Source organism: Genypterus blacodes, unplaced genomic scaffold, assembly GCF_046128005.1.
Source record: "Genypterus blacodes isolate CSIRO-AG114 ecotype Tasmania unplaced genomic scaffold, CSIRO-AGI_Gbla_v1 ptg000053l_1, whole genome shotgun sequence".
Lineage (NCBI taxonomy): Eukaryota > Metazoa > Chordata > Actinopteri > Ophidiiformes > Ophidiidae > Genypterus > Genypterus blacodes.
In genome coordinates, this window is record NW_027466865.1 from 1,570,881 (window position 1) to 1,584,827 (window position 13,947).

At 43.0% G+C, this 13,947-nt stretch overlaps 1 protein-coding gene across 2 annotated transcripts in view; it reads left to right on the forward strand.

The window, feature by feature from the left end:
- pde4d (phosphodiesterase 4D, cAMP-specific) overlaps positions 1 to 13,947 on the forward strand; it is a 134,337-nt gene that overhangs the window by 55,934 nt on the left and 64,456 nt on the right. Inside the window, exon 1 of one of the 2 annotated variants that reach the window (XM_076150617.1) lies at positions 4,195 to 5,289. The exons of the other annotated variant lie outside the window; for it this stretch is intronic. Within the exon in view, the coding sequence (XP_076006732.1) occupies positions 5,021 to 5,289 (269 nt within the window). The 5' untranslated portion in view covers positions 4,195 to 5,020. Of the gene's footprint in view, positions 1 to 4,194; positions 5,290 to 13,947 lie in introns of those variants that run through there. 2 annotated transcript variants of the gene reach the window in all.

Here is a 13,947-nt window from a genome sequence, read left to right on the forward strand (position 1 = left end):
AATCTGTCAAGATTGAAGCGTGTTTTGCAAGGAGCTGTTGAGCAATAAGATTGGCTGACGCACAGATTTTATGTTACAAGCAAACCTATGTACTAAAGTATGACATATCAGAAACATCTGTGTTAAATGATGCAAACCAGTACAGCAGAGCAACAATGCAGAAAAATGTGTTAAACTTCTATGAATAACTGTTAGATTTTTGTTCAGCCTGTCAGATAAATCATTTTGGTGATTTCCATGATTTCCATTTCCATCCATTAATGAAGGCGTTGGGCTGGATTATATTGTATGTGATGTACGTCTGTATAAGTGCTGTTTTATATGTGTGTGTCTTGTCCTACAGATTGGTTTCTTTTTTTTATCTCTTTTGTTCCTCCAGCTCTTAGTTCTCCACAAATCCACTTGTCCCTCTTCATCCAGGTTGCCCCTGGTAACAAGGGTGAAATGCACATAGACGTCATGCACTGCAGTGGGGAGGAGTTGGCAAAAAATAATTTGCAAAGAAACTGAGAAAAGATAAGGGGAAGATTGGAAAAGAATGACATGTTGACGTGAGAGAAAAACCGATAACACATTTACTTGAAGAATTGTAATAATCTGCCTTCTCGTCTCTTTTTGACAGTTGAAAGGTGGTGATAAAATTTCAAGCTGAAGGCCCGCTCCTCCACATCGCTGTCCTTTCTTTGATGGGGAAAAATATCAGACTGCATTTGTATGACTGGTGCATTTCAACCATGTAGATGCATCAGCACATAGCAGGTGCCCAGTTAAAATCCTGCATCTGTCACATTTATTTAACTCACACATATTTATTTAGCAATCAAGAAAATGTCCCCACTGTCTGGTGTATGTTAAATACTCCTTTTCACCTAAACTATTGTCTCCAGCAGCAGCACCACTTTATTAGGGTGAGAGTTTCACTATTCACATTTAATGTCATAATCACAGTGACCCATTTTCTCTAATGAGGAGTGTTGCAGGTTCTGGAGTCCTCCACATTATTCAATTTGCTAAATGCCATGACTTACACTGTTGAACAGTCACTTGAACAGTGTTTCTACCTGCAAACATGGAACACACTCTGGGCTCATAGGTCAGACAGATAAATGTAACATTAATTAGAGTTTATCCTCGTACCCAAACTCGCACACGAACAGTGACATGCATAATGGGCCCCAAACTTTGGGAGCTTTAAATTTGGGGCCTTGTGGGTTTTGCATGGCACTCAGTAAGATCATGATCCCCAGAGGGTGATTCTTAATGACTTCGGTGATGCCTTTAAATTTCATGTAGCAGATCCTGTAGTTCAAAGCAATATCAGAAAAAAGTCTTGACCATAATCCCATCATTTTAACAAAGCATTAAGCAGCAGGCATCTTGACTTAGCATAGCAATTGTAGCATGCTAGTTTAAGGCTTAAAGCTTGTATTTACTTCTATACAATACGTGTATTGTCTTGCATATTGATAGCTGCTGTTCTATGACATGCATTTTGTCATCTGGTGTCCGTTGATCATCACAACCTCAGAGGCTATAGACCTTTGTGACCCCATGTTGGTTTGTCTGTCTGGCTGTCTGTCCTTCAGACAGATTATTCTTAAAGTTAGGAACTGATTTTCATGATAATTGGTGGCAGGGTGGACATGATCCAGGGAAGAACCAGGCCTTGATGGAGGTATGTGCTCCAATGAGGGCCACTATAGTTCTTGCAATTTTTATTGTGTTATTGCTTTTGGTTCTCCTTGAAATTTGACTGTTTGAGGTTTGCTTTTGTGTGTGTGGTACAAGCTAGATATTAGCTCAGGTAAAAAATTGGCATTGAGTTGTAGTTGGTTTGTCAAGGTCCGTTAGTGATTGAGGGTAGAAGCTGTAGTCGCTCTGTAAGACGAATATGTCTGGGTTAAGATAAGGTGCTGAGCAGAGGAAGGCCTAGAGCATCAAGTCAGCAATGTACACAGATAAGGACTGGGAATGGCTTTGCTTACAATCTGGACTGATGCAGTATTTTCAAATAGAACGATTGAGGGGTGACATCCAATGTTAATGTATATTGAAAAATTAGATGTTATAAGAATGTTTTAAAAAATCAGTAAGTTGATTTGCTAATCCTCTTTGATGAAGGCAGCAAAACAAACACAATCTGTCTAAACTACCGTAATAACACACCAACAAAGTGTCTTCACTGAATACATTGCTTAGTGGGAATGTGAATGTTGCTTTAAATAACTGGTTGGACCGCCTTTGGCAGCAATAACCTCCATCAAACATTCCCTTAGCTGTCGATTGTGAATTGCGCAACAGTGCATCATTTTGCATCATTCCTCCTTCCTTGAGTTCCCCAGTATTTGCTGGTCTTCATTTGGGCTTAGCTCTGTACTGTGAGCCAGTCGTGCCAAAACACTAACGTTCCTCTTTTACAACCATGTTTATACCTAAGTTGGCTGAGTGCTGCCCTGATATTCTCCTCTACAATTTCCTGATGGATCTATGAATTCATCATTTCCTTAGTGATGGTAAGCTGTCAAGGCCATGACGCTCCATTGGCAATTACTTTGATCTCATTTGACCCAAAAAGCCTTGTCGTTAGTCTGTTGCAAACTTGAGGCAGCCATGTTTGTCCTTCGATGAACATCATTCCATTTTGTATTCATTCATGAATTTGTTATAATCCAGAAGAGGAGAGGTAGAATCTTGGTGATAGAAGTAACGCATGTCTTTTATAAATTTGGGGCGAACGTGAAAAAACAAGCTGTCGTCAAGACTTATTAATGCATGGAAAATCCATAATTGTGGATATTTCTTGTGATCTTATCCTAAAATGAAGAGGAACAGGATTTGATGTAGATATTTTGACTTGACCCCAGCCCTGACTAAACTGGAGTCCGTGTGTCGGATCACCAGTGCTGTCTCAGCAATCACTTCATTTACCATTAGACCATGGCACCTTAAATAAAGGGACAAAGCAGAGTATGTTTATTTCTATAGCGCCATATCACATACAATGTCTCAAAGGGCTTTACAGACCCATTACAAGAGGAAGTCCCTGACCTGGCCCAACGCTCTCTATGAAGACAAGGTTGCAGTTTTATGAGCCAGAGGAGTTCACTGATTTTGTTTCTGTAATACACAAGAAGAGCATTTGAGAGTCAGTGTCTGGTTTTCATGATGTGCCAGACAGCATTACTATATTTCATGGCCACGTCTTAAAGGGATTTATAACACATGGTCACGTATTTGTTTTATTAACGCAGGATGTTAACTCTTCTCTGCTATTGAATTTTTGCAGGCAAGTTTTTAACCTCCTCTAGCATTGCAGGTTTTGCTCTTGAAGTGATCAATCCAACATGGCCTCTCCTAGTGAGAGATAGTACTATATCTCCATTTACAGCATTTGTAAAACACTATTTGTCCTACAGTGGGGAACGCCCGAGTCTCAAGAGATAATTTTGCCTTTCCCGGCGTTGTACATCTCGCCAAACCTTCCAAGGAAAATTGTTTTGATGTTAACGTACACATGTCCCTCATAAGAAGAAGCCAGACTTGGTGCTTTTTTATTTATCAGGACACTGCAAAGACGCACACAATCAAACTCATGTTACTACAAATCGCTCGTAGAAAAGTAATAAAAACGTGGACACATGTGTAATGTATTTGGTATTTACAGGGAGCAGGGCATCATTATTTCAGACAGAATGCGTTTGTCTATTAGGGTAACATAGATTGAAGATCAGAGGAGATTTGATAAGTAATAAATTCTAAATGGTTCCACTAACTTGTTCTTGTCACTGTAGCGCGTATCTATGAGAAAATCAAAAGCAACATTTGCACGCATGCTCACATGCTGATGCAAGTAGCCTGCAGATGTCCTCTTACACTGAACACAGGAGGAAGGGTTATTTAATAACTAATGTTTGCTTTAGTGCAGCTGGCTGACGGGCTCATGAATGCATATGTTTTTGCACTAGCTCAAGCTTGCCGTGTTTCCTTCGCACACACACATGTGCGGGGGCTCAGACACACAGAAATGCACCAGCTTGTGGTTTTATCATGCATATGAGCAAGCCCAGGGTGAGATGAAAAACAAGTGCCTCCACACAGTGTCTTACTAAGCAAAGGAAACCACAGAGGAGGTGGAGAACACTGTACAACTGGCATTTTTATCGAGGTGTCTGACGCTTCACACACACGCGCATACACACACTCGAGCGCTCTCTCACACATGCTCACGCTCTGCTCAGCTCCAAGGATCAGTAGCTTATAAACTGCCTGCAGTCAGCAGTCAGTCTCACAGTGGAGGAAGAGGTAGGAAGGATAAATTGCTTCGACTGGATGGAACAGAACTCGACAGAGCCCGACTGGATTGAGTCATACTGGGCTGAAGGATTGTACTGGTTAAACACCAGTGGCTCCTTGGTGTGCCACACTAGACAGAGCTGAGCTTTTGGTCTGGACTACGCTGCATTAGTTCAGCTAAACACTTGAGAGGTTAGCCTGCAGTGTGTTTCTTTCTTGCAGGCCTGGAGGGAGGAAAAATGCTGGAATAGACGGAATTCCCTCTTTTTTCTTTTTTTCCTCCCGCCCTCCCTCCCTCCCTCTCTCCATCTATCCTCCCTCATGCTCTCACTTGCACTTTTACAGAAGACATCCACTGTTGCAGAGCAGACAAAGACAGCAGCTCTCACTGCCTCTGTTCTCCTGTCGGCTTCCTCAAAGACGAGAGGGAAAAGGGAAAAGGAAAAAGGATTGTTGTTTTTTGTACCATTCGCTTTTCCACACGTGAGCCTGTGGTTTGAGGATTTACCTGCCAAGCCATTTTTGTCATCCCCATTTTCTCAATCGGAGGATTTTTTTGGGATTTGTATTTTCTCTCTCACCAAATTTTAAGGAACCGCAGAAACAAAAGTGCACATCTAGTGTGTTTATCGCTTCATTTTTTTCCCCCTTCAGCTGTGCTTGGCTTCATTTACTGTTTATTGTTTTGGCTGGTGGCACTTGCGGCAGTGGTGCAGCCAGCACAGGCATGGCCCAGCAGGCAGGTGTGGGCGTCGGGGTGAACCACCAGGACACCCTGGCAGTGCCCCCCATGCCCAAACACTCAGGCCTGAATGAAGACCTGGTGAAGATCCTGCGGGAGAACCTGCTGCAACCTGAGAGACCACGAGGACACAGGCGGTCGCCCTCCTCCATCTCCCCTCGCCTCTCTCCCCGCAACTCGCCGCGACTGCTTCGCCGCATGCTACTAAACAACAACATCCACAAACAGAGACGCTTCACTGTTGCGCACACATGGTGAGACCGAGATGGTAGGAGTGTGACTAGAAGGTTGTTGGCTATTGTGACTGCTTTGAGTCGGTGGGTGGGCTTGACGGTTCAGCTGCAGAGGAGTATAACGTCCGTGTTCGTTTGTCATTTATCATACATGTGTAAACCGCACCCATGGCAAACTTTGAAGGGCAAGTCGGAGCAGTGTTTGTGGAACAATGTGTGCACAGGAGGTTGTGGTGGTGGTGATAAGCTGTTTGGCCAATTAAACTTTGTTTAAAGTTTAAACATATGAGAAACGGCCGCAGGATACACAAGCAAATCTCCCTCATCCACATTTAATCTCCCAGGAAACCTCCTCGATTTAGATTTCTCACTCTCCCACTCTTGCCCATCTTGATCTTCATTTCTTTCCCTCGCTCTCTCTCTCTCTCCCCGTTGTGTGTTCCTTACAAATTCGTTCTCCTCTCTATCTTGTTACCCTTTCTCTGATTTGCCCTCCCCCTGCTGAATTTGCCTGTATCTTTATGGGCTACATGAGAATGCAACATCTGCGGTATGAGCTGTAACTGCCTGTCTTGTTAGAGAGGTAGATTAGGCAGCATCCATCATGCACCTTCCCCCCTCCTGCTGTGGTTTTCTCTCCACACCTGCCTGCAGTTTTTGACTTTTAATCAGTCTTCTATTCCTGGCAGTCCATTTGCATCTGCCACTCACCCACGCCTCACCCCCTCCCCTCCTGGCATCTATTCCCCATTCTTCCCTTCATTCTAAATTTTCCTCCACTTTCCCCCTCCATCTCCCTTCCCCCAGCACCCACCATTCTTACCTCCATTTTTTACAACATCTCTCTCTCTCTCTCTCTCTCTCTCTCTCTCTCTCTGTATATATATATCTCAATTCCTCTAGTCACATTGTCGGCCATTATACACTTCCATTCTGACAGAAGATTTGGGCTGATTATGTAATTTGCATTTATACATGCACATATCAAATATTATTTGCGACTGTTTCCACTTTCTCAGCTTTATTTCACCTTTCCCTCCGTCTGCAGCTTGCATCATTGCTGATTTTACCCTCCTAAAATTGCGTATTTTCCTTTTCACATTTCTCTCTTCATATTCTGTCTCGGTTGCCCTTTATCTTTTTTCTTCCCCCATTTTCTTTTCTGGTTCTTTGTTTCATCCGTCTCTCCTCCACTCCCTCCCATCCATCATCTTGCGTCCTCAGTTGTCATCTTTCCCTTTGCGTGTCCATAGTGACAGAGCTAATTGTTCAGACAGCTACATCTACACTAAAATATAAATCTCTATCATTTTGAAATCACACCCTTCCTCTTTGTCTGTATAGATTTCAAATTAATTAATTAATCATGTGCATGCAAATTTTGTTTCTCTGGCTCGTTATTTGTGTGCGTGTGCAGATTGCATAATTCAAAGCATCATCACCTTTCTCCCATGCGCTGCTTCAGACAGAAAGCTATTTTTTGCTGCTCCATATTAAGATTCAGAGACACGGGACAAGACTTTCCCTGTTCTGATGGTAAAGTGTCATCAGCATAATAATGGGGCAAGTTTGTTACTCCAGATGAATTTCTGGAACACCTCGCAACAGCAGTGATGCGTGCAAGTGTCTGTGGTGACAATGCAGAGATGCACTTGGTCGCTTGGTTTACATGCTTTCATAAATGTTCCTAAGCACTACATTCTTTCACAGGTGTAATTGTCAACAACTAAATTGAGTACCTGTTAAGTCAAAAACTTGCAGAACATTGGGTTGCATAAGAGCAAAATCTAGCATAATTAGCCCAGATTCTCCCTTCCCTGGCCAGATGGTGTGTACAATCCCTACAGTGTATTCTGGTTCTGCCCCGTGGTCTCCCCTCAGTTGGACGTGCCTGGAAAGTGTCCAAGTGTCTGAGTGTGGAGCACCACTTACTGCGATTGGAAAGCAAGAGTGGGAACAAATTGTTAACTTAATTAAGAACAAAGACTTTTGTAGCTTCTTAATTATTTACCTGCACAAATAGAGACCATCAAGTAGAGACAAGAGTACGGGAGATGAGATGAAAAATGGTTTGTGTGTACGCGTTTGTGCCCACATTTGTGCATGAGGAAAACAGGGGAGATGCTTTGTTTACCATCACGTGGTTGGAAGCATTTGTGTAATTTACTTCAATCACCTCCTCATTGTTTTTCAGCTGATGGGAATCATGGGGCTGCTGCACTGTAAATCTGGCGACACACACTGCCCTCAGTGGCTCCACTGCACACTTCATTAACAGGACAATCCCTCTCCATGGACCAATTGGCCCAATGTGCTGCTGCTTCCCTTCTGGATGTTGAGAAAGCGCAGTAACATGTACTGTTTCACATAGAGAATGATTTTGAACATGCATTTCAAATACTGATTGGCTTAGTATTTGCAAATGCTTTAATACATTTTGGGGATAGAGCAAATTAATATAGAAGTTTAAAGGCAGAAGGATTTGTTTCTAATAAAGTACCATTCTTTTAACTCCAAAGTGATGATGTAATGTAAATTAATAAAGCTGTAAATATGAGGAAAGCTTGGTGGATTCTAAGAAAAGTCTGGACATTCCTATGCCAGTATAATTACATTTAACAAAAATGGCAACAGCTGCAGCACCACCGGTTTTTGGCGACATTCTGTGGAATTAGAGGAGGTATCTGCACAGCAAAGTGTGTTAAACTTGACTTCTAGGCTCTGCTTACACCGTTAAATTAAAATGTGACGTGAATGATCTCCATCCATTAAGGCAGAGGCGTAGCCATGAGCAGGTCAGATGTCGCTTTCTAGATAGTAATGTTTGCATACGGAGGTCACATGTCAATGTTGGTTGTAATAAGGTTGACTAGATACAAATACATAACTGCTCTGTTTTAAACTATACTACTGTAAGTACAATTCTATCATAAAACGGTGTATTGACTTTGAGTTTATTTTTAGTCTGTACTACTAATAGTGCCAGCAAGGTTTAGAACTATGTATTGAATATAAAGTAGGTTGTTTCTCTCTAAAGTGGATTTAAGGCTGGCACATTTCTGGCACATTCATTACCGCTGTGTCTTGTCTTGTGATACAGTATAATTGAATTTTAATTGCTTTCATAAGTTTGCATTATTGTGACAAGATGTAGAACAACATCTTGGATTCTGTCAACACACTATTGACATGCACACAATACACCCCCATATTTAGACATAACAGACACCTTTGCATAATAGACACACAGCCAAAAGTGTGTAGGTTTTTGTATTCACCTCACCGAAATGACTGATGCTGGTGTCCTCACTTATCCTGAGGTATTTTAACGCTGTTGCACAACAGAATCCAATGCTGCATCGCATCGGTGAAAGCGACTCTTTATGTAAGAGGAGCGATGATTCAAGAACATGTGGCTGAGAGTGCAGCTGCTGCAGCAGGGCTCTTCTGAATAAGTGTTCCTGATGGGAAGTAAAGGTGGGAATGGGTGGTTTAATCAGGATGTGTATGGATAAATGATGGACTGGTAGATGGATGATTAATAGTGGATGGTTTAGGGCCAGAGCGTAGGAGTTAGGACCTCAAGCTCATCACAGTGGCACTAATCCAAGCTAGGCACGAATCTGCTTCTCACTTCGCTCTCTCATTCTCTCCGTCTCTCTCTCTGTGTCTCGCCATCTCTCTCCGTGTCTTTTTCTCTCCCGTCTCTCTCGTTTCTCTACATTTCGTGTTCAAGTCCGTTGTTTACGTGATATCAGACATATGAATAACCAGATGCATGATGTTTGACCTGATTTCTGACTCATGAAGGCGCCCTTGTTTTCATGGTATGTACAGTAATATATTACAATATCATTTTCCTGATGTATTTTCTGTTAGATAGACTCAGATGAGACCCATCTCAGTGGTCACCATGTGGGGTCTTTGAGATGGTGTCCATCTCAAAGCAACCGTGGAAGTCTGTCAGCTGTCATCCTAAACAGAGCACTTGCCGTTCACACTACCCACGTATAAACAGTATGTAAATTCTAGGTTTGTGTCATCTGTTGTAAACTGGTGCATTTATAGTGGTGTTTAGCCTCATCACCTGTGTTTTTGGTGATGTTCAAGTGTGTGGATCTTGCATAATTCCCCCGGTTCACCAGTTTCCCCTTTGCAGATTGGACTGCTCAAATGCTTGTATGGCCATGTCTTCAGCAAAATCCAGGTAATCCAGTAGAAGTTGAATAGTAGAAGATGAATAGTTCAGGTTTATCCATTTGCCTGTCCATCTGTCTTCCCAGACTCTGAGTCCGTCGTCCATTATTTCAGAACGACTTTGAGATGATGGAGATTGTGTCTGTCATTGGGCTGTGGAGCAAGGAGAATTCTCCTGGTCTTATTACCCCAAACACTGCTCTCCAGACAGGAGAACAGAGGCGTCTGTGATTTGCATACATATGAGCATTTGAGGCAAATATTGTGTCGGCCAGCAACACTGGCAGAACAACAGCACAGCACAGACTTTTCATTTGCGACATCATGGGGGTTTGTGACGTCAATGTGATCACATACACGATTGCGACACATGCAGACAACAATACAACACTACTAACACACACACACTCATCTGTGTGACTCTCCCTCTTGCTAACCGTACACTTTGGTCATATGACTCAGCTTACATTTCACATTCTGAACTAGTGGCCAAGCCAGTGTTGTTGGCTGAGGGGACAATGAAACGTGTAAGTGTGTGAAAAGGAGACGCAGACGCCGAATTGAAAAGCTGAGGCATGTAGTGATTGAATGATGTTTTATATGAATAAAATATGTTGGTAATGAATATGAGCAGCCGACTGGAACTGCTGCTGTAATCCAATCTCACTAGTTGACATGGAATTGTAGAACAGAACTGAATAAAAGTACAAATTACTTGTACCGCAGTGCCTCCCAGCAGTAGCCATTCGTCTTAATATATTGTAATTCTAGCTGCAGATGCTCTCCTCTATATTGCACCATTTAGTGTAGTGCAGAGCTCAGTGAATGACTTACAGTAGGACGGGTAACATGGTATTGATAGAACTGTTCCAAAATGGTAATCCACATATTCAACATAGATCCACCGCTACTTGCATCATGTGACTTGTGTGCTTACTGAGTGGTCAGTGGTCAACAAGCCACTCCAGACATTACTCACCTATTCACATTAACCCTCTCAAACACCAGCAGGGACACAAACACTGCCTCAAGCTCTGCTCTTGGATCATTCCTATTTCCTTTCAAATTGTAACATACCACCCAGAGAGTTCACTGATGCGTTGGCACTGAACTCAGCTCTGGAGTGATATAAATCAGTGAAATCGTCCTAACCATGGTCTTTTGCACCCAGTGAGGGTGTGGTAGCGGTGACTACTGCACTGCCAGGTTTAATTAGATGAATAACAGAGAGAATGTGGATTGGAGAGGCCACAGCTGCACAGCTTCATCAAAGGCCTTTTGATATGTTGATATCTTCCTCATTCACTAAACACACTGAAAGATTGCACCGGTCCTACCTCCAGTTCAGCCATGCTTGGCAGACGAGGACACCTTGCTTTGTGTTGGATTTAGCTTAGCGATACCCTTTCTACTTCAAGTCTCGTGGGATCAGGGGTCAAAATAACGACACCCTCTACTCTCTGGTTTTATTTACAGGTTGTTAAATTAATACATCTGTACAAGGTGGTGTTCACATTAGGGGAAAGGGATTTAGTGCACACTCTAGCTTGCTGTCCGTCTCTCCTTCCCTCAGCTTCACACCTTCTCTTCCCCTTGTCTGTGTCTCTTACGCAAGCCTTCATCATCCTTACTTCTTTTCTTACTATTGGAAGTTTGACTCGATTTCTAAGCGGAGCTGATTAAGGAGAACTCTCGGTGGGCACAGCTGCGCCAGAGCGTCAGTGGCACAGCCTGAGGATTCGGGGAGATGATGAGATGAAGAGTGCCAGTGTCAGTGGAACAGCCGTGAGTATCTGTAAGAGGCAGACGTACATGTGTTGATCCTTCTCATCATAGGATACAGGTACACGCTCCTTTCCTTGCCCCCATTGTGAAAATGCACACAGAGAAAAAGACTGTCCTGATGCTTTCATGATAATTTTCCCTGAGAGGGTCGTCAGTCTGAGGTGAGGTCCATTACTGATGCGTGGCTGTGATAAATCCTTTGGTCATGTCTGATCACAGACGAGAGGCTCAGCTCATTAAAGAATAATTGAAAGTCCAGCCCTGTCAAGTACTTCTTCTCATTCGTCTGTAGTTGAACACCATTAGTTGAACATCTATTTCAGGCAGTGTTGGTTTAACCCTGAACAAAACACTCAAAACATGCATAAGTACGCATATGTAGTATATGTTAGATTTATTATCTGCAGCCCTTCAGTGTCCAGATTTTGGATGCACCAAAGCTGCAGACGCGTAGTGCACAGAGAATCAGAATATGTGTAGAGCGGGCAGATGTAAAAACAACAGGGGCCATCTGGTTGTTTAAAGAGCCAAACTCTCAGCTGGCTCATTCAAATGCATATTGCAGAGGGAAAAGAAGTATTCAAATACAGCGTGTGGACACAGAACATTGAGAAGAAATTGACATGAAATGTGTGTTTTCAATAAACGTTTTACCTAGAGTAGTTTGACTTCACACAGCTTGTAGTCTTTGATGATAATGAGTTGATTCAGTTTGGAAGAGGTTGGTAACAGTATTACACGGTACGACACCGTCTCATCTCTTCGAGTTCACTCCTCCCTCGTTCGGATCTCTGCCCGACGGGTCATAACGGACTGTCGTTAGATAATGACGTGGCAACCTGTATCTTGTCATCTGTGCGGAAAGATTGTATATGACGGGAAAGGAAAGAAAGGACAAAACATGGTTTAGACGAGTGAAAGGGTCCACCTCTCGCCGTTCTAATGAGGCCCGTGTCCAATTAAGATGCAGCTGGCTCCTGTGTTGTGAGAGCCATCCTGTCATTGATGTCATCCCTTGATCATTTTTCACAGCTGCTTCCAATATCCTGGTCTTTATGAGAGTGGTTTTCATCTTCTTTGCGTGTGTATGTGTGTGTGTGTACGCGTGCAGGTGTGTGTGCACATATAGACAGTGCAAATACATTTAGTGGATCCATTGGTGCCCCTGTATTCGTCTGGTTTATGAATGCACACATGTAAGCCTGTGTGTGTGTGTGTGTGTGTGTGTGTGTGTGTGTGTGTGTGCGCGCGCGCAGGTGCTTTCTTTATGAGTGTTTGCTCGTTTGTGTCGGTACCTCTCCTGATTAACAGGCTGTCTCACCGCTGGGTCTGTCTCCTTTGATTGCACCGATTCAGTCCTGCTGCATGCACTAATGAAAGACGAAAAATGAAGCGCAGTATGTAGTTATTGGTTGGCTGTTGGTGGTTGACAGAGTGAGGGAGACGGGGGAAGAGACGGACAGGAGGGAGGGAGTGTGAAACTTCACGCATGCATGATCGTGTCTGTGTGTGTTGCATGTGGCACAGTGTACACAGTGTTTGGTGTTTTGGGATGAGAAATTCAGTGTGATTTTGAATTGTTTGCAACAAATGTGCTTGCAACAAAACTATCACATCCACAATTAATGTGATACTACAATTAAAGTGTATGTGTGGCAATGTTGCTCGAGAAATTAGCAATCTGACAATTGACCTTTTAAACAGTTCATTTTCTTTTTTCCAAGTCTTGTATTTGTCATGCATTTGCTCTGCATCACCACTTTGCATCGGTTAAACCAATCAAAGTCACGAAAGCAAATGGCAAGCGCTAACCGACATCATGTTCTTCATTAGTTCCCTGACCTCTAAATGTGACTTCACAGCGGTGTATGAAAGTAAACAGCCAGACTGAGGTGACTAGTGGCAGTCGGCACATGGGGGAGCTTCTGTCAGACCTGCTGGAGAGAGAAAGGAGAGCCGCAGTTAGGTTTTTAAAATGACTCACCGCCTTCTGTTTTTAACTCCAAATTCGACTTAAACCTGGAAGGAGCTTTAACAATTGGTGGTTATTTCTTCAGTTGTCTGTAGAGAGTATTAACATCGGTTGGCGCAGAAGTTGAGCGGCGCAGAAGTTGAGATGGATGGCGTAGTTTTCTGTCAGCTGCTCTTGGAGCGGCAAAGTGCGTCAGTTAAACCCTAATGACTGTGGCAGAGCAGCCGTGCGGAGCGTTCCATGGCAATCACACCTTGATTTAAGACTCCCATATGGTTTCTGCAGTAAACACAACAGCCAGGTTGCGATTGTTGTTTCTTCTAGATTTATGACGCACAATAGGAGTGTTTTCATTCTAATTATTCCCCAGAGGAAAAGGGTTCACGGTTGCCAGGTTTGCCCTCAAGAGTTTACTCTAACATTAATTCCAAACGTGTCATTATGTTGTGTCATGTTATATGTGTCTTTATTAAAAGCTTGACCTTGTTGTAGACAATGGCTTGAACCATACAATACCTTTGAAGTAGCCTTGTGAGTGTGTTTGTGACACCTGTGTAAGCACTTAAATCAGACCTTCAGACCACCTCTCCTTGCTTTTTAAATGGGCGCACTTGGCCAGAGCCACTGTCAAACCCACGGGAGAATGAAAGGATGGTGGATGGTTTCAGGAAATGAGTATGTCTAAAATATGATGGAGTGGGCAGCTTTGTCACAAGATTTATCCT